The sequence below is a fragment of the Rhinolophus hipposideros genome (assembly GCF_964194185.1).
Source record: "Rhinolophus hipposideros genome assembly, chromosome: 7".
Classification (NCBI taxonomy): domain Eukaryota; kingdom Metazoa; phylum Chordata; class Mammalia; order Chiroptera; family Rhinolophidae; genus Rhinolophus; species Rhinolophus hipposideros.
Window position 1 is genome coordinate 51,482,569 of NC_138053.1, and position 20,718 is coordinate 51,503,286.

General features: G+C 32.5%; 1 protein-coding gene across 2 annotated transcripts in view; it reads right to left on the reverse strand.

Moving 5' to 3' along the window:
* AGGF1 (angiogenic factor with G-patch and FHA domains 1) overlaps positions 1–20,718 on the reverse strand; it is a 32,546-nt gene continuing 11,828 nt past the window's right edge. The window contains exons 6-15 of one of the 2 annotated variants that reach the window (XM_081053515.1): positions 17,647–17,977; positions 16,698–16,809; positions 16,371–16,422; positions 12,221–12,322; positions 11,187–11,352; positions 9,896–9,978; positions 6,442–6,569; positions 4,109–4,208; positions 2,636–2,838; positions 1–1,336 (exon numbers count right to left, since the gene is read on the reverse strand). In XM_081053515.1, coding sequence (XP_080909641.1) covers positions 2,638–2,838; positions 4,109–4,208; positions 6,442–6,569; positions 9,896–9,978; positions 11,187–11,352; positions 12,221–12,322; positions 16,371–16,422; positions 16,698–16,809; positions 17,647–17,977 — 1,275 coding nt within the window. In that variant the 3' untranslated portion in view covers positions 1–1,336; positions 2,636–2,637. Of the gene's footprint in view, positions 2,839–4,108; positions 4,209–6,441; positions 6,570–9,895; positions 9,979–11,186; positions 11,353–12,220; positions 12,323–16,370; positions 16,423–16,697; positions 16,810–17,646; positions 17,978–20,718 lie in introns of both variants that reach the window. The other variant, XM_081053514.1, reaches the window with a different exon arrangement.

Consider the following 20,718-nt stretch of genomic DNA (forward strand, 5'->3'; position numbering starts at 1 on the left):
AAAGAATCCAAATGTATTTCCAACGTTAAAGTCTGAAAAAGCAAAATGAAATGTTTTGAATCAAAGATTCAGAACACAGACATAAGGGACGCCCTACAAAAACAAAAATAAGAAGCACATTTAGAATAAGATGATAGAGAAAAATACTTTCAACTGTTGCTGAGAACACCTTTACGTGTTGGGTCCAGAAATGCCTCCCTGGCTCCCTGCCAAGCACAGCCCTCTATCCTGCAACTTGACAAGATGGCCTTTGTACAAAATCTCTGACACCTCTTGCTTTCCCTCGTTTGAGATTTCTATCTTCTTTTGCCTGCAATTTGAAAATGTACCAAACTAGAAATACTCTTTACATGAAAAGTGGGAAGGTATTTGATTTGGGTGAGCCATTACTTTCCTTAAGTTCACGACTAGAATAGAAAGAAATGAAACATCAGAAGTAAAAATTGTTTTAAAAGCAGGAAAAAAAATCTCTCTGAGAAAAAGTGCTTCCTGGCTATTTAATTCCAGAAAACAATTTTTGTTATTTTATTCTAATGCTGATGGTTTCTTCTGTTCTTAATTTTTCCAGCTTCTCATATTCTGGCAAAAATGTAAGATGTTAGATTTCTCAAATTCAACAACTTGTAGCTCCACTTAAAACACACACTTAAAGGTTATTAAATTAATAAATTTATACTATGTGAATAAACTATAATTTAAAACATTGACACAAAACAATTTTATGTGTAATCCAAACTGTACATAATTCACATCTATGCTTCTAAACAAATAGAAGCTCACATTTGTACTACTTTTACAGTTTACCAAGTGCTTTTTATATACATTTTCTCATTTTCCATTCAAGACAGACATGTGAGATAAATATTATTCTTATTTCACAGTTGAGAATAGACCCAGACATTATTCAGTGCTTTAACCACTATATAGTGTAGCCCTGAGACCTTAGATTTGCAAAGGGTTTTAATAATGCAAATATCACATATATTCCAATTTTTATCACCATATTCAAGTTTCCGTTTTCTTAACAAAAGAAAACAATGAAAAAGTTTTCTACAATCCAATAATAAAAATGGGACAGACAGTGTACCAACCCAGTGAGTGAGAAGCGAAGTCTACCAGAAGCGAAGTCAACTTTGGGAGTCCTACATCGTTACCTATATAGAGAGCACCAGTACCAAAACCACATTTAGATCATTTTTCCTATTTTGGATAAAATAATGCAGGAAACTCCTGTTGCCTCCAAGTCTAACGTACATGGGTTAGGGCCAGGAAGGATACAGAAAAATACTTTATCCAGATCTGGAGTTCTAGGACCTCTGATTATCCCAGCTCAGGCCTGCAGGGACATGACAATTTGGTCAGATGTCTCATCTTCAGTAATAAATTTCTTTTTCTTTCCCCACTCCCTATTCTCTCAAGGTACCCTGTACCATTTAGACTAGAAATTCTAACAGGTAGCCTTTCTTTCTAAATTATCTTCCCTACTGTCTGATTTTTTTTCAGAAGTTTCCTTTCCTGTTCTAAATCTTGAAGATTTTTCTTTATAGTAGATGAGGGAGCTATAGCTTACAGTCACTGCCAGAAAAGGATCAGTCCCAGCAAAAAGCTGAGAGCAAAATTAAACAGACAAGGAAAGAATAGTGACAACTGGCAAAGAGCAGTGACACCTGCATGCAGAACACTGCACTGCAGTTCTTCAGTATTTGAGGTTTTCCTTTTGTTATTGCTCTGTCAATTTAAAAAAGAAAATTCTGGCTGGTCATGAGTTAAAAGCAGACCAGTATGTTCACTGAATCACTCTGCATGTGAGGACATTTTCAATAAATATCTTGAGTTTGAGGCCTTGGCTAGGTAATCTGCAGTAGAAATCAGATTTATCTGGCACAATTCCATTGCCAGCAATGGGATTTATCAAAATTACAAATGCCAGCACATTGAATATTTCAATATTTTACTCAATTGTTCATTACCTAAATATTTCAGCTATGAAACAAACCAAAGGTAAATGCTTAATACATAGTACAAGTCAACAGATTCTTCACAGAAGAAAACAATGAAAGACTAATTTTCTACACCAGGTTCATTAGTTCTTCAATAATATTACTTACGTTAGTTCAAGGATAATAAAATTTATGCACCACTATCCATGTTTTCTCAACATTTTTATCTAAGTTCTAAAGGGCATGAAACAAGAATGTATATGGTCAGAATTGTTTTTATAAACTTTTGATGTTTTCTTGTTGCACACCTTACAATAATGAATACATGGAAACAAGGACAAATGCACATTTAAGTCATTAGTGGGTATATGAATTTTGCCTATATGATTAGTTACTTATGTGGGTCTTGTAAATGACAAGATAAAAAAAACAAAGTTTGTTAAGCTCATCCATGCCCTGTGAACTTGAATCCACTCACCAAATAACTTGACTCAGTCACTATTTATTAGTTTTAAAAAATGTTTTTTTAAAAGCTGCAAACCACACTTTATTATACACTTCTGAATCATGAGGGGGTAAATTGTGATCCAGTTCCCTCATGCCACTGGCTCTTTTGAAGGGAAAAGTTCTGCAATAAAATAAAAGAGTTTCCAGACTCTCTCATAAAAAAGCTTGAATTGTGTACTATGACTGACCTTCATTCTACAGTCCCTTTGACCCAAGGCACGGTCCCTGGTGCATCTTTTTGAGGTTTAGTTTCTGGGAAGTTTTCAGCAAACCTCTCTCGTGCTTTTTCCCAGTTCTTTTTGCTCTTGTTTTGGAGAAGGTGAATATCTTCGATTGAGGATGGTTTGCCTGTCCCCAAGCCTGCATGTGCTCGCCGAAGCTGAAGCTGGATCTGTTACCAAAAGTTGAGCAGAGGACTTATTGTACAGTCAAAGCACATTGAAATGTGCTGCGTCCAACTTGGTATTTTAACTATAACTCTTTGATTTAGGAAAGACTGATGCACAAGAAAAACCTGTCAAATGCAACAACTACACACAGGAACACATACATGATCATATATGGAACTGAAACTCATTTTTCTACATTGTCTTGCCTGTCAATAAGTACAGCTGACTCCACAAAAAATAGAGTGTTCCCTAAATAGTAATCACCAAATTGCACTGAAATGCTGCAGAATCTGTCATCCCACTCTAACCAAAAGTAAAGGCAAGAGATTTATTTAAACCCACTGTCCTAGCCTCACCTAAGTAAATGAACGCGTAGGTTAAACATTAAGAGTCATAAAAAGAACTCTTGCTTATTTTCATAAAAGGAGGGGAGGACTTCTCATTATTTCGAGAACCATTAAAAGCTACCAACTACTGAGTGCCTAATGTCTGACAGGCACCATGGTAGGGGCTTTATCTTCATGACATCCTGAAAAAGAGTTCTTATTATCCTCATTTTTACATGAAAACTGAAGTCCAAACTTGCCCTAAGTCCCACAAATAGTAAGTGACAGAACACATATTCTAACCTAGGTCTGACTATATAAAACTCATGTTCTTCGGATCGTATCTCAATAAAATGAGAACATTTACATTAAACTCACAGTGATCCATTCATTATTTATTTAGGTACCAACTAATTATCAAGAAAGTTCTTTAGTCATGTTACTTTGTAAGATCATCCAAACCCCGATGAACCATGGGATTGCAGAATTAAATCATTGTATCATTTTTCAAATATTATTCTCTCCATTGCATGTTTGTTACATGCTCAGATTCTTGAACCCAAAACAGATTTTCCAGCTAATACAGAATCTGCTTGTTTGTAAAGTAACACTGGAATAGTATACCAGGAATAGTAAGGAAGTCATTAAATACAACTAAAAAACACAGAAAATAATACTTACTATCCTAGCTTCAATGAAGGAAAAAACTCTAAGAGGCTTCCTAAAAACGAAATCAAACAATGCATATCTATATCTATATAGATATACATGTGTGTATATATAGGTATGTATGTTCGGTAATCATCCGTGCCACAAAGGCAGTAATCATGTCTGATTTTGCTTGCTACCATACTCCTAGCACCTAAGGTAAAGCCTGGCACATATTAGGTAGACAATAAATATATCTGCTGTAAAAATAAAGAATGAAAGAAAGCGCAAGTCTTACCGGAGTTTTCATTCCTCCACCGTCCTTCCCTAGGCCCTCTCCTTTTTTCCAACCCATCTTCTCTAACATCTTCCGACCTTTGTTGCTGTCAGTAATTTCACTTTAAAGAAAATTAAGACAGTTGATTTCTAAAAGACCATCTAGGTAACATTTATAATAAATGAATGTATTAAAAATAATTGGTACAACTAGTTTAGAAAACTGGCGTTATCTAATAAAGTTGAAGATACACAAATTCTAATCCTACATACACTACTTAACAGAAAAACATGTACATGGTGCACAAATAAGACATGTACAAAAACGTTTATGCAGCAAATCTAACAATAACCACAAATCAGAAACAACCCCGATGTCCCAGATCAATGATAAAATGGATAAATTGTGGCATACTCATACAAGAGAATATCACAGAGCAATGAAAATAAAATATACCTAACCAAATAATGTTGGACCAAAAAAATATAAACACAAAATAAATAATGAATTAGTAAATTTCAAATTCAAAAATAAGTGAAATTAATCTGTTGCTGTTGAAAAAGAAAGAATAATAGTGATTAGGAGGGTAGGTTTCTGGGGTTACTGATAATTTCCTATTTCTTGACCAAAAAACATGTATTTTACAATGTGTTAATTATATAATATATGGATGTTAATACTTACCTTTGTGTACTTTTCTGTGTATGTCATAACATCAATAAAAAAGTTAAAATAAAATGAAAAATCTATCCTTCACTATTTGCATTTCTTCTATTTTACATTTTGCAATAATTTAGGGTTATTTTAATTTTATGTTCTATCACATTGTCTTTTCAGTTCTACAAAAATATGTTAAATTAGCTCTTCAATAATAATTAACCAAGCAATGTCATACCAATGTACTTCATTTTTTTATTTCTGCCTTCTAATTTAACTCTAATGTAATCTTCATATTCTTCAGTAATTATTTCAAAATTATTAACATTTTAAAAATATTTGCCATGTTGCTTAGTGCCATAGTTTGCCACGTATAATGCACACTTTTTTGCCCAATTTGTGAGGGAAAAATAAAGGTGCACATTATACATGGGTAGTACTAATTCCATATCTATGTGTTTGTTTTTTGTTTTTCTTTTAAACTTTTATTTATTTAAGTGTGTTTTTCCAGGACCCATCAGCTCCAAGTCAAGCAGTTGTTTCAATCTAGTTGAGGGCGCAGCCCATGTGGGGATCGGACCTGCAACCTTGTTGTCAAGAGCACCTCACTCTAACCAACTGAGCTAACTGGCCACCCCTCTATATAAGTGTTTTTAATTCTCCTATCTATTAAAACTGGAGTTAAAACTGTAACTCCAGAAATCAAAAACGATATACATATGCAAAATAATACCCTGGAATACAATAATCGGTTTTGTTGAACTTACGACAGACAAACTTGCAACGACGAACAGTTCTTGGCCTTTTATGATGTGTAAATATTGTAAATTTGTTACCGGTACATAAAATTTCTTGTACCTTGTTATCTGTTCTTGTGTTTTGCAATTATTTGTTACAGAAAATTTCTTGTACCATAATATGTTAAAAAAATAGATACTAAAATTCTTTTACAATGCAAAAAACAAGTACTCAAATGTAGACAAATAAAAATTTGAGTAAAAAAATTAAAACGAAAGATTTTTTTTCCCTGAAAGTTTGGTCCAAAACCATGGACGTGCATTATACATGGGAGTACACTGTACACAGCAAAATACAGTATGTATATCTAATTCATAATACTATATTTTATCATATCTGACTCCATAAATTGTAAGATGCGCTGTTATTTTATAAAGCATTAAGAAAAACTGCTGGCATGTATAACTGTAAAACTCTATCCAAGCAGTATACCTTAGAATCAATAAACTATGATATTTAGTCAAAATTTTGTAATGAGTTGTCAGTTCCACACAAAAGATTTAAATTTTAACTAAACTCAGAATTTATACTCTGCGAAAAAACATATAGCTAATTTATGATTAAATGCAGAAATATGGTCACATTGTAGGCTTCAAAATTACATTTTGAGCCTCTGGATACCTAGTGTATAAAAGTATACTCACTCAGTTGGGTGGCTAGCATTTTAGCTTTGCATATATATGTGTTTTTAAGTATGTGTACTCACACATATGCTCAGTATTTTTCTAGGGAATAATGGAATTCTAATATTAGAGGGAAATGTAAATAGATGTAATGTTTCCATCTTGTTCTGAACCATTCTTTTAAAAGCTACCAATCAGACTATATGGACCTATAAATCAAATTATCTTATGATTCGGAACAAAGAATTGTTTCAAGCAATTAAAGTTAATACTTACGAATGAACAGATGCAGGAGCATCATCTCTTTGGAAAGTTCCTTCACTTCCAATCTGCTCCCTACGTTTCCCAGCTCTATCTTTATATTTTGGATTCTTCAATGCCTTTTCATCTTCATAGTCTGTATTCTTTACAAACACAAAATATTTATTGAAAAAAACAAAGCTGATAAATAAAAATGTAATGTAATGTCTCTATTAAAGAATTAAAACAAGCCATGATGTAAATTAAGACAGTTATATTATTGAATATGCTATCCTTATTCCATGTTCTTTAAAATGTTTATATTATTCCAAGTTGTATTACAACACAAATTGTACAGAAAATATAAATCATACATGTATTGTAATATGTAATCATAAGATAATATAGTGAAATACAGTATATTTTGACTTAATGCTGTATACTCCTATCTCATATGAACCACCAGTATTCAAAAAAATATGTAGGGGCCTGCCCATAGGCTCAGGTGGTTGGAGCACTGGGCTCCTAATGCAGAGGTCGCCAATTCGATTGCCACCTGGGCCAGTGAACTGCGCCCTCTACAGCTAAGATTGTGAACAACGGCTCTCCCTGGAGCTGGGCTGCCAGAGACCAAGTGCCTCAGCCATGGGTGGGGGTGGGGAGCATGGGCCAGGGAGCTGTGTCCTATACAACTAGACTGAGAAACAACCACTCGAACCGGAGTGGGGGGAGTTGGGGGGACGGGAGGCAGAGAAGGGGGAAAAATATGTAGAACCACTGGGGTTGGAAATAAAATCTATTTCTCCTTTTCTCTAAGGAATTGAAAGTACCAAAGGACCTAAAACAGTTTGATCACTGTGCCTTGGAAAGAAAAATGAAGAAAGTCTTTTAAAAAAATGGATAAAAAGCAAGTACTCTTTTACTCTGGCAATAATAATTTTTTGCTTTAATATAGTTCTATTTATATGATTAATCAGTCACTCAACAAATATTTACTGAGTAAACAGTGTGTTAAACTCCATGCTAGGTGATGGAATGCGAAGAGATTTATAATCCCAGAGGGCAGACACACATAATCTTTAGCATGCTACGGTATAACTGGTTCAACAGTAAAGGTATACGTAAGATGTGGCAGTGACACAAAAGAGGAGGCAGTCAATTCAGCTTGGGGCTTCAGAGAAGCCTTCTCTGCACCCTTTGTTATTACTTGCTGATCTTTATATAAAGAGTACAATAGTCATCCACAGAGATGCTAGGGGCTGCTAAAGCAATTCAAGGAAAGTACCACAGAAGTTTTTACTTAATTTTGTTTTTAACCAGAGGAAAAAAAAACAGAATCACTAACCCTAATGGCTTTCTCCCCCCAGAAGACACAGAAATTGAGTTAAAACTTTTGAGAAAACATTTTTTCTCTTTATATATCTTCTATTTTCCTCCCAAATTAGCCCCTTGACATTTTTTCTATTATGATTTCTCTCCCTTAGTACAACAGTAACAATACAAATACAGTTTTGCAGAACATATATTATTTTGGCAGCATCTTTTCTCACCTCTTCACGAAGTGTAAAAAGCACTGGACAAATACACTAAAGACCTAGATTCTGTATCTAGCTCTGTCATTTAGTAGTTGGGTGACCCTTAGCTTAATTTCTCAAATGTAAACTGAAAATACTAATTACCTTTCTGGTCTACTTGTAGGATTAAGTGGTAACATTTTTTTACAGCCTTATTGAGGTATATTATCCTACAATAAATTACACATGAAGTGTACAATTAAGACACTTTCGAGTGCTCGCTTCGGCAGCACATATACTAAAAGACACTTTTGAGATAGGTATACACTTATGAAACCATCACCACAATCAAAGTAATAAATGTATCCATCTCCCACAAAAGTATCCTTGTCCTTTGTTGTAATCCATGCCTCCAGTCCCTCCCTGTGCATCCTTCCTCTGAGGTATCCAAACAACCACTGATCTTTCTGTCATGTATTAGTTTGCTTTCCTAGAATTTTATGTAAATAGAAGTATATACTATGTACTCGTTTTGTCTGGCTTCTCTCATTCAGCATAACTGAGATTCATCCATATTGTTACCTTATCAATAGCTCATGCTTTTTTTATTGCTAAATAGTATTTGACCATATAGACACACCATAGTTTATCCATTCAGATGAACACATGATATTTTCCAGTTTTCACTATTAGAAAAAAAAGCTGTTATGAACATTTGTTTTCTAGTCTTTATAGGAACATATGCTTTCTTTTCTCTTGAACCAGAATGGTGAATCAGACAATAGGTGTATACTTAAATTTTAAAGAAACCACTAAACTGTTTTCCAAAGCAATCACACCATTTTACATTCTCACCAGAAGCACATGAGAGTTCTAGTTCCTCCACATGCCCACCAACACTTGGTATGGTCAGTATTTTTCATTGGTTTTAATTTGCATTTCCCTAATGACTATTGATACTGAACATCTTTTCATGTGTTTATTTGCCATCTGTACATCTGCTTGAAGCATCTATTCAAATCTTTTGCTCATTTTTTAATTGAGTTGTTTTCTTACTGAGTTTTGAGAGTTCATTATATATTCTAGATATAAGATATATGATTTTTTCAGACATAAGATTTGCAAATATTTTTCCCAATCTGTGGCTTATCTTTTCATTCTCTTATCAGTGTCTTTAGAAGAACAGAAGTTTTGGAGAAAGTGCAATTTATTAATCTGTTCTTTTATGGGTTATGCTTTTGATATTAGATATCTAAAAAATCTTTGCCTCGGGGTAGCTAGTTAGCTCAGCTGGTTAGAGTGTGTTGCTGAAAAAAATCTTTGCCTAATTTTACTTTTTAAAGGTTTGCTTCTAAAGTTTTATAGTTTTAGGTTTTAAATTCATTTCTATGATCCCTTGTGGGTTCATTTTTATATATGTTATAAGGTATGGATCAAAGTCCCTTTTGTTATTGTTGTTTTTGCATATGGTGATCCAATTAATCCAGCATCGTTTGTTGAAAAAGACCATCCTTTCTCCACCAAATTGCCTTCACACTTTTGTTGAAACCATACACATACATACACCTATCTACATGGGTCTATTTCTGGACTCACCTTTCTGTCCCACCGACCTATTTATGCCAATACTATACTGTCTTAATTACATAGATTATAACGAGCCTTGAAATCGGCAGCTTTAATCCTCCAACGATGTTCTTCATTGATAACATTTTAATGCAAATTTCAAAAACCACAAATGACTAGGGCATTATTACCATTTTTCTACTCTAATATATAGAGTATTATTATCATTTTTCTACTCTAACTTCCATAGTTTTTGAAACAACAGTAAACAACTAGAAGAAATCACATAGTAAATCTCGAAATCATTCTGAGTAACTTTCTATATATAAAATGGACTATGCATATCTAAAGGCATTTTTACTCAAAACCAGGTGCACAATTTAACTCATGTAACTATTTAGCATCCTTACCTGCAAACCATATTTTACTCGTATTTTCTTTAATTCTTTTCTCCTTTCCAACTCTTTTTCCTCCTTACTTAGTGTTGGACCAACTAAAAGGAAAGAGTTTGATTTAAAAAGAAAAACTCACTAAATCTGATAGATGCTACATAAAATTAATACTCTTATTTAATAATAAAACACTAATTACTAGTATTAGTAGCCCATCTGCAGATTGATCAAAAGTTCAAATAAACATTAATATAAAAAAATCTTGGGTTATGATGATATCCTTTCAGCATTTTGACAACTAAGTCTACTTGGAAAATAAACCAAAACCCAAAGACTATAGGAATATTACAGTATAGATACTAAAAGAAATACCAAACATGGTAATTTTTTTGATATGATTACTATAATAGAATCCCAAATGCAGAAATACTGTGAATTTTCCAAAGGAACACAGGCATGTGCAAAAGAAAACTCACAGAACCCAAAATTCATGTTACTGTATAATGTTACTGTATAATGTTACTGTAAAATTTGTATAATTGTGTACTGTAAAATAATACTTATTTTCATAATCAAGTATCAAAAAAGAAAATATATACAATGACTATGCAGAGTTGGCATTTAGGGGAAAAACGGATGTGAAAAAAATTAGTTCTCACCAGTTCAAAGTATCTATTTAAATTTCAAAGTCTTAGATGAATAGACTTAAAGCAAGGTAGCACATTCCTACAGTGTTATTTACTATAGTAAATAATGGTATACACACAGGTGATACAGCAAGAAAATGTAAGTAGGAAAGCAAACATGTCAACCAATAACTCTTACTACGTTGGCCTATTATTTTCTATGATACTATTATATGTCAGAGTTAAGCTGTGGATGACTTTTTCATATCAATAAATAGATGTTAAAAGGAAACCTATCTTTATATTACGTAATTATGTCACAATTACTCTTTTGAAGGACATTTAGCTACCATTGCAGAGCTGCTTCAAAAGTATACTAAATTAGATTAGCAAAAACAGAGCTAATGATTATCTCCTGGTGAGAAAGTAACCTAATGCTGCAATAGCACAACTAAATTATTACATAGAAAAATCAACTACAATCATAATCTATTAGCCTAGGTCTATTAGCAAATTTCAAATACGTGACATTTCTCAGTCTCATTTGGTAATATTTACTGAAATGTACATATATCTTAAAACAGCATTATATCAATTTGATATGAAGCTGTTAGCCAACTGATTCTTTTTTAGAACACTCCAGTGAATTAAAAAGTTATCATGCCCACATATGTTTGACATACCAAGAGATTCATCTTTCTTATCAAGACGAAGGTGAGCTCTAACCTGCCCTGGTTCGCAGCCATCGCAGGTGTCACTGCCAGGGTGAATATGAAAGGACAACACCGTCTCTCCAATTTTCACTTCATCTCCATGCTCAAGTACATAAGGGTCACATTTAGTTTTAGGCTGAGGGGGAAAATTACAAAACAAAAATCCAGGTGCGTTACATATGATTATTTTATATCTACTGTAGTTATGTCTGATTATAACAAAAAAATACTTGAGATGGTTCTCAATGACATAAACACAGGCACATATTTCCACAACTTGAGGATGATGCATAATGTTCTGCTAGCGGAGAAGATATCTGAACTGAGGAATTTCTAATTTTTATATTATCAAAATCCACAATCTCCCAATCTGCATGCCCAATCCTCTCAGAGAAATACCTAACCCAAACTTCAACCAGTCTATTACCATAATGAATCATGGTCAAAAAGATGAAGTGTTAAGGGGTAAGTGAATCATATTTCCCCTTTTCCCTTCTTTTCTTTTGATAATTCAGTTTTATTTCATTTTTGATTCTTATATACTAAGAACAAGGTCTCCCTCTCTCCCCTTCCAGTGCCAAACGCTTTGCTACATGTTGGGGATAGAAGAGTTAACTGGACAGACGTAGCCCCTGCCTTCAAGGAGTTTCCAGTTTAACAATATTTTCATTAAAACAATTTTTTTTAAAAACCACAAAAAGAAGGGCCCCTAAAGGTAAGGACATTTACTCTGAATAGTTTTAAAATGCATTTATTTCTAAAAATAAGGCACAGATACATAATTAGAAGTCAAAACCCAATAATCAAATACCTACTTATATACTTTTTTCAGCCCTTTCCAGGAATTCCCTTCCACATAATACATTTGGACTTGAACAATTATCGAGACCAAATGATATGTATAATAACTATGGCCTTTAGGAATAAAAAATTTCAGTTCAAAAAAAAAATTTCAGTTCAGTTTTTAAAACTAATGTACAAGTAATTAATTAATAAACACTCACCTGAAGAATCTGTTTTCCATTAACAACTGTACCATTTTGACTGCCTTGATCCACAAGGACATAACTTTGTAAGTCATGGTCAAAATAAATTTCTGCATGAAACTTAAAAAGAAACCAGGTTAATTACAAGTAGTATACTTTTTTTTAACCATAGATAACAATTTTTCTATGATAGGATACAATGGATTTGAGTCTTGGATAATTTAACTTTTTATCTTTTAATACTTTTTCTGAACACAGAAGTATTATAATGCTTCTAGTAGAAATGTGGATGTCATAGAAGAAAATACACATAATTCCACCTATAACCATCATTAATAATTTAACATGTGTCCTACCTTTTCTACTTCTATAACATAGTTGAGACTATACTATATAAACAATTTGAAATTATTTTTTCACCTAAGGTAAGTGGTAAGTATTTTTCTGTATCATTAAAAATTCTTAATACAAAAAATGATTTGAAACATTCAAGGTCAACTTCTCAAAGTTTTCCAGTTTTTCAATACTCAGGACTATTCCTTTTTCCTTGCTCCACAGCACTTTGTTTATATGACACTTACCTTACACGAAATTACTGCATATGTAATGTCACTGTACTGCTTACAATTACTGCTTACATTAGTTTACATTTTTGCTTACCTCTCAGTACATAATACACCGCCTCACGTATACTGGACATGTACTCAATACATGTCTTTTTAACTGGATAAAGAGCTGCAGAAATCTTTAATTTAAAATGTCATATAGAATACACTATGATGGGAATGTAAAATGGTGCAGCAGCTTTGGAGGGATCTAACACTTCCTCAAAAGGTTAAAGAGAGTTACCATATGATCCAACAATTCTACTCCTAGGTATATATATCAAGAGAAATAAAAACATACATCCAAACAAAAACTTGTACACAAATGTTCATAGACGCATTATTCTTAATAGCATTACTCTTAATAGTGGAAACAATTCAAATGTCCATCAATTGATGAATAAAACAAAATGTAGTATATCCATTCAATGAAATATTAATTTGGCAATAAAAAGAAATGAAGTACTGACATATGCTACAACATGGATGAATCTTAAAGACATGCTAAGTGAAAAAGCTAATTACAAAAGATTACATGTTATATGATTCCATTTATATGAAATGTGCAAAATAGGCAAATCCACGAAGACAGAAAGTAGACTGGTGGTTGACTAGGGCAATGGGAGTTGGAAGGACATGAGGAATGACTACTATTGAATATGTTTGTTTTTATGGTGATGAAAAAGTTCTAAAATTTATGTGGTGATGGTTGCACAACTCTATGAATACACTAAAATCCTTTGAATTATATACTTTCAATGGGTAAATTGTATATGGTATGTGGACTATATCTCAATAACGTTGTTCTTTAAAGATTTCATAAACATAAATTATAAAATGTTTCAAACACAAAAAGAATATACCGAATCTGCCTACTCGTGACGCAGCTTTAATAAATTTTGCCATATTTGCTTCAGATACTTAAAATAAATTATACATTGATGTGTACCACTGTCCATCACCCAACTTTCCTTTTCAGAGGTTTGATGTTTATTCATTCATGATACATCTCTTTATATTTTTACCATCTATGTATGTATCTATAAACAATGTATGTTTTGCCTGGTTTGGAACTTGATATAAATGAGAATCATACTATATGAATGTTTTATTGAGATATAATTTAGATATAGGAAATTCACAGGTCTTCAATGTATAGTTTGATGGATTCTGACAAATGTATGCTACTGTTATGTATTTCTTTTATTTTACATCTTTAACTTAATCCAGTTGTTGTGAACAGTTGTGCCATTTTTCTGAATGGTAATCCATTATATGGATGTACCACAATCCACATATTCTTCTGATGTTGGACATCCAGGTTTTTCCCAAGATTTTACTTTTTTTTTAAGTTTCTATTAATGTTCTTATACATGCAGCTTTCTTGTGGACAATGAAAGCATTTCTCTTAGATATATACTTAGGAATGAAATTGCTAAACTATGTATATGCAAATCTTAAACTTTATTAGATTACTGCCATACTGTTTACCAAAGCGGTTGTACCAATTTATATTTCCAACAGCAGTCTACAAGAATTCTTAATTCCTCTATATATATCCTTATATATAATTCTTCTCTATATATCCTATATAACCAACCCTTGGTATTGTCAGAATTTTTAATTTTGCAAGCTTAATAGATGTGAAATTAAATCTCATGATTTTAATTTGCATTTCCTTGATTACTACTGAGGCTGAAATCTTTTCTTATATTTATTAGGTGTTTGGGTTTCCTCTTCTGCAAATTTTCTCTTCATGTCTATACATTTTATTCAGTCAGGTTGTTTAGAATGAAACTATTGAAACTATTTAAAGTCTGTTGACTTGAAATCTTATTCCAAAGAGCTATTCTAAATTATGCTCCCAACAGGAGTGATATTTAATAAATATGATGAATGACAACTGACACCTTGGTTTCTTCATTTATATTTCTTAAATTACCAGACAGATTGAATGGTTTTCACATGTTAACCATGATTATATCCTCTATTTTGCATTGCTTATTTATGTCCTTCATTAATTTACCTATTTGTGTCACAGTAGTGTTTGGAAAAAGTGAATTTGCATTAGCTTTTAAAACGTAAAGGATATATCGGGCGTGCCAAAAATAATGTACACATTTTAAGAGATGTTATCTATGTATTACTTTTCAAAGTTGAGTTGAATTACTGTAGCAATGTGTAGTATAACGTTTGCTCAAAGATGGTGTTCATTAAATGAATGCTAGTGCATCACATTACAATTTTAATACAGTTTTTGCCTTTCTTAAAATGTCCATACATTTTTTTGGCACCCTCTGTACATTTTGTCTTATTTGTGTGACTATCCTAGTCAGCCTTTTAAACTTACTTAACACATAAAGAACTTCAAACTTAAATTATTCAAAATTATTTTCTCCTCTGTGATTTTTTTTTAACTTAGAAGGTCTTCTCCTATCCAGTGGTGAAATATTTGTTTGTTTTTTCCCACAATATTAATATGAAATGTGTAGGGTTTTTAATTTTTTTCATCTACTTGACAAATTATCTACCCTACCCGTGGACACATTAGTTTACAAGAGAAAAAGAAAAAGCAGAAATGTTACCGGAGAACTACTATATTTTAGATTGGAGTTGGGGAAGGACCTCTTTGCTGTTTAAGTTACAGACTGGGTTTTCTTCAGGGGCAAAATAATAAAGGGTCGTAGGAAAGTAAAAAAGCAAGACAATTTTGTCAGAGTTAAGATAATGAGGTTTCACTCCCCTCTGAATAAATCCAAACATAATGAAAATGATTAGTCTTTCAATCTAATGATGAGAAACAAATTTCATTCCAAAAAGACAAAACTCACATACACTATATACTTTAGATCCATATTACATAGTACATTAAACAGAAACAAAACAGTTATGATGAAAGGTCAAAATATACAAGAAAAAACAAAGATAACAACCATGGAAGGGAGGGGGAAAAACTACAGAAAATACAGTAAAGAAAAATATAAATATGAAGTATACAGTCTCAGTAGCTAAACCTTTTGATTTTTTTTTTTTTTTACTTATAATTTAAGTTGCAAATCTTTCCATACAGTATGTTTTAAAACCCCAACTGTTCTTTTTCCTGAAACCCTGAAACCATTTTAAGTTCAACTAGGAAAAGCTATAAACAGAGAGCCTCGGTAGAAGAGGATAGATTGTTCCCGGATTATAATATACTCTGAACTCAAAGTAACCATTTACTACAGTAGCCTGAATCCAGGTCTGATTCATTTTTGAACTGCCATAATATCTAGTATATTTATTTCATTCAATAAATATCTATTAAATGGGTATTATTTTAATACTTAAATTAATCCACATTTTCTACTCCTGTTAAAAATTAAACATGATTTAGTTAATCCAAATTGATAAAAAAATTTTATTTTCAAAAGCAGTGGAATACAAATCTGCATTGCTTTCCTTACCATTACTACAGTAGCTATTAACCTTCCTATTAAATGGGGAAAACTCTAAGCTTTTTGCCATAATAATGATTTATAAAATTACATCTGGGGTGTGTATCTGAAAAAAATCAAAGAGCTTACCTTACTGACACCAACTTCAGGTATTCGGAGAGTATGCTCCATATCTTTCTCTCTGCAGAGTTAAGGAAAATGTCTTTAATAATTTTTCAAGCATACATAAATGCAGCAATAGTGACATGGAAAGAATTTTTAAGATTTTTTTTGTTTGTTTTATAAAATAATGTTTAAAAAAAGATAATGTTAAAATGCAATATTTATAGAGGGAGGTGCATGGATGTCATTCTTTTGCCTATTCAACAAGTACCATGCAAATTTCATTAACTGCTCAAGAAATGTACAATCCACTAGAATAAGACAAGTATACAACTATAATATTAAACACTTTACCTTCCAATTGTAGCAGGGTTTACAGCTGTAATGATAAAAAGTGATCCTGTCTGCAACACTGGTGATCTAATAACAATTACTCGAATACATGGGGGCCAAATTTTTTCTTCATCTGCCAAAGAAACAAGTGGGTAAATAGTAATTCAAAAGCTATGGAAAAAAATTATTAAAAATGTCTAGGGATAGTAGGAGGCATCCATAAAATACAAATGTATTGATCAAAAATCTTAATTCTATTTAAAACAACCTTCTTAAATCCTGCTGCACAACATACCAACTTAAAGTGATCAACCTAAAGGTATTCAGCAAATTCAGCATTTATCACAATTATAAAATAACTCTGTTTTAAGGTCTGGGAATTTGAAAATATTGCAAACAAGGCTTTTTATATTAAGTTAAAAAAATTGAGTCTACCCTTTTTTAAAAAAAGTAAAAAATTCCATTAAGAACAAAAAAAGTTCATATACCCTAATATGAAATCCTGGGTTTTAAAAGTACGCCTTTATATCCTCAAGTACAAAAATATTAGATTTACTCTAATACCTATGTAGCTGAATTCATGGGCTACACTTTTTTAAAGGCAATTTGCTTCTTCCCCCTCAATTATAAAAGTAGATTACAAATATGTAACCCACTAAAATAGACTGAATACATATTTTAGGATTAGAACATAGGTAACTTGGTTTTGTGTCCTACTGACTAGGCCATTCAATGCAATGAAACTTTAAGGTCCAAGTACTAGCCATTTATTCACATCCTACTCTCTAAAAATAACCAAGTGGCAGCCCACATAATTTTTAGTAATGTCATTCAAATAATCAGTTTAAAACAATCAGTTTCCTTTTTGGCAGATATTTACATGAGTTGCTAACATCTTCAACTGTGTTGCTCTTTTACAATGACCACACTGGGTAATTTCTGTAAGATTAAATCATGGTTATTTACTTACCTTCATCCTCAGTGTCTTCTGCAGTTACACTGTCACCACTGGTAATGTCTTCATCATAACTGTCCTCCGTCTGAGAGTCTGTAATTTCACCTTCTTCCGGCTCACTATCAGTCTCCATGATTTTCTCATCTTTAAATGAAGTCGAATTATAGAAGTTTTCATTAAGAGGAGATTCTATAGTCTTTCCACTAACTGGAACAGTGAATTTAGAGGAACTATTTTTGCAATAAATGTCTATTTTGGCCTTCTTTTTCACATTTGTAAAATCATCTCCCTCTCTGCAGCTTATATGTTCCACACTGGATGGTTTTTGATCTTCTGAATTCAAATCCTGGCAAGAGGTGGGTGGGGAGGTAGAAACAGGTAGAAACAGAATAATCTTAAATATAACCATCTTATAATGTTTAATGCTAACTATTTCAATGAATTAGTGAAGATATATACAGTGAAATAACAACGGTTACAATCTTTACCCCCTCTTCTGCTCGTGTTCCCCTTCTTGGTTAGTGACAATACCATCCACTTGTCATCCAAATCAAAACTCTTACAGTTACCTTTGACATCCCCAAACCAGTACGTGAAATCAATTACCAACCGTGTTTCCCGAAAATCAGACCTAGCTGGATCATCAGCTCTAATGCATCTTTTAGAGCAAAAATTAATATAAGACCCGATATTCGATTAGATTAGACTATACCCGGTCTTATAATAAAATAAGAGTGGGTCTTATATTAATTTTTGCTCCAAAAGACACATTAGAGCTGATGGTCCAGCTAGGTCTTATTTTCGGGGGAACACGGAAGCACTATAGACTATGTTTACAATTTATCCCAATTCTCTCTTATCTATTCTCAATGTCCTCAACTGTCCCAGTCCAGGCCTTCATTAATCACTTATTGCTTGGACCAGGTGACAGTCTACAGACCAATGCTGCCCAATAAAAATATAATGCAAGCCATATTTATAATTTAAAATTTTCTAATAGTCACATTAAAAAGGTTTTAAAAAGCATATGAAATTCATTTTATTACTTTAACCCAGTATTTACAAAATATCTTCATTTAATATATGTTAACATTTAATGAATACAGAAATTACCAATGAAAAATTTTACATGGACTTTTTGTACTGTCTTCAAAATTGGGAGTAGTTTACAATTACAACACATCTTAATTAGGACCAGTTACATTTCCAGTGCTCAATAGATACATGTAGCTAGTTGGCTACCTTATTAGACAGTGCAGGCGGAGAGAATACATGTACCCTAAACTTTCTTTTTGAACTTTGAACCATTTATCAAGTCAACACATAAAATACAGAACTGGCACTGATTACAGCAGAGACTTAAAGATCCTAATGTACCTAAAGTAGTACAACAGTAGTTTTAGGAAAATGCAGTACTTTATTGAGTTGGTTTGTTAATACCCAACAGTTTAAAGTATCGATGAATCAGTTACAATCTCTTATACAAAATTCCAACTAACCTGGCCTGAGCCTTTTATTATTTATTATACAATTATATTGGGTATGTCTCACAACAAATGAACAAATCTATTATTTTAACCTTAGAAGAAGCAGAGAGTTATTTTCCTCTTTTTTTCTTTGGTTTCTAGCAAACTAAATTTTCTTTCTACTTTAGAGCCACATGATGAAATGAATTCATTATGTTCTAGTATCATTTTATAAAATATGGGAGCATCTGAAACACGTATTTTTAATAGCGACATAAATTCAGTTTAGACTGGCTAAACACAGTGTGACAAACTATATACACTTCCAGCAATACAAACTCACCAAGGACAAGAACAAGGGCAAGGAGCTAAACAACTATGAGCTTTAAAGGCCATTGTGAATTACACAGCAAAAAATTTCCCTATCTATATTTACTTTTAAAAAAGGCAGTTTCCAGTCTTGTATATTTTATTATTATTACTGCTTGTAAGACAACATATGCAAAATAAAAATGAATGAAATTGTCAGTGGTGCTACTTTTTAAAAACTATTTGCCAGTGCAGAATGTTAAATATCCATTAATAGAAAAGAAAGGGGGCCTACATATGGGCACTGAGGCATATGTACATATTTCAAGTTACTTACTCCAATCTGCTCACTGTCCTCCTTTCCTTCCACATACCCACCACCTACAAAGAGTGAGGTTCAGAGTATCTTAAAAAATAAAGAAAAGATGAATCTTAACTCATCTCCCAGGCTTCACAGCTACGTTTTAGAATCTGGAAAGAACTCTCGAAATTCCATCAGGATTTTTTCCTAAAGTGCCTGTCTTGGAGTTTACATATTCTCAAAGAAGGACAGTAAAGATGAGCAGTTATGGGAGCTAAACGAAACGAAAACCTCACAGAATGCTTTCAAATTTCATTCTCTAGTTTGTCAGGAAGGGCCATTTGATGACCCCTACATGTTCTTTTCTCACTGCTGGGGAGAAGTACTTTCACAACCTATCCTTTCAAATAGTTCAACCATTAGTAACAGGTCGGAGTCATAAAACAGCATTCTTGAAAGCAAACAGAAAAACCATTTTTAGTATTTTATGTCACATACTCTTCTATTCCTAGGTATTTTCAGTGAAAATAATAAAAACAAATCAAATAGAGAATAGAAAATAAATCCCAACAGAATCTCAACTCCATATTTGAACTTTAGTATTATACATTTAAAAACTTTTTTCTTTGGTTAAGAAGAGAAAAACATGAGACAGAATTTTAAGACTAAAGTATCAAATAGTTGACACAATTCATAAAATGCCAATACAACAAATAAGCCTTCATGCCTGCCTATAAACCACCAACCTTGTCCATGGAGTGAGTAGAAATAAAAGCATCAATAACATTTTTTATATTTTCCTTCTTTCAATTTAAATTATATCATAAGCGTTTTCTAAATTCCCCAGTCTTTATAACTACCATTTTAAGGGCTAAGTAATGCTTTTTAAATTAAATGTTCTACCATTTTTTTAACCAAGATCTGTGGACCATTCGAACTCTTAATTTTTTTCTGTTCTTATAAATATTGCTACATAATTATACAAAGGCACTTTTATTTCTTTGGATTTAA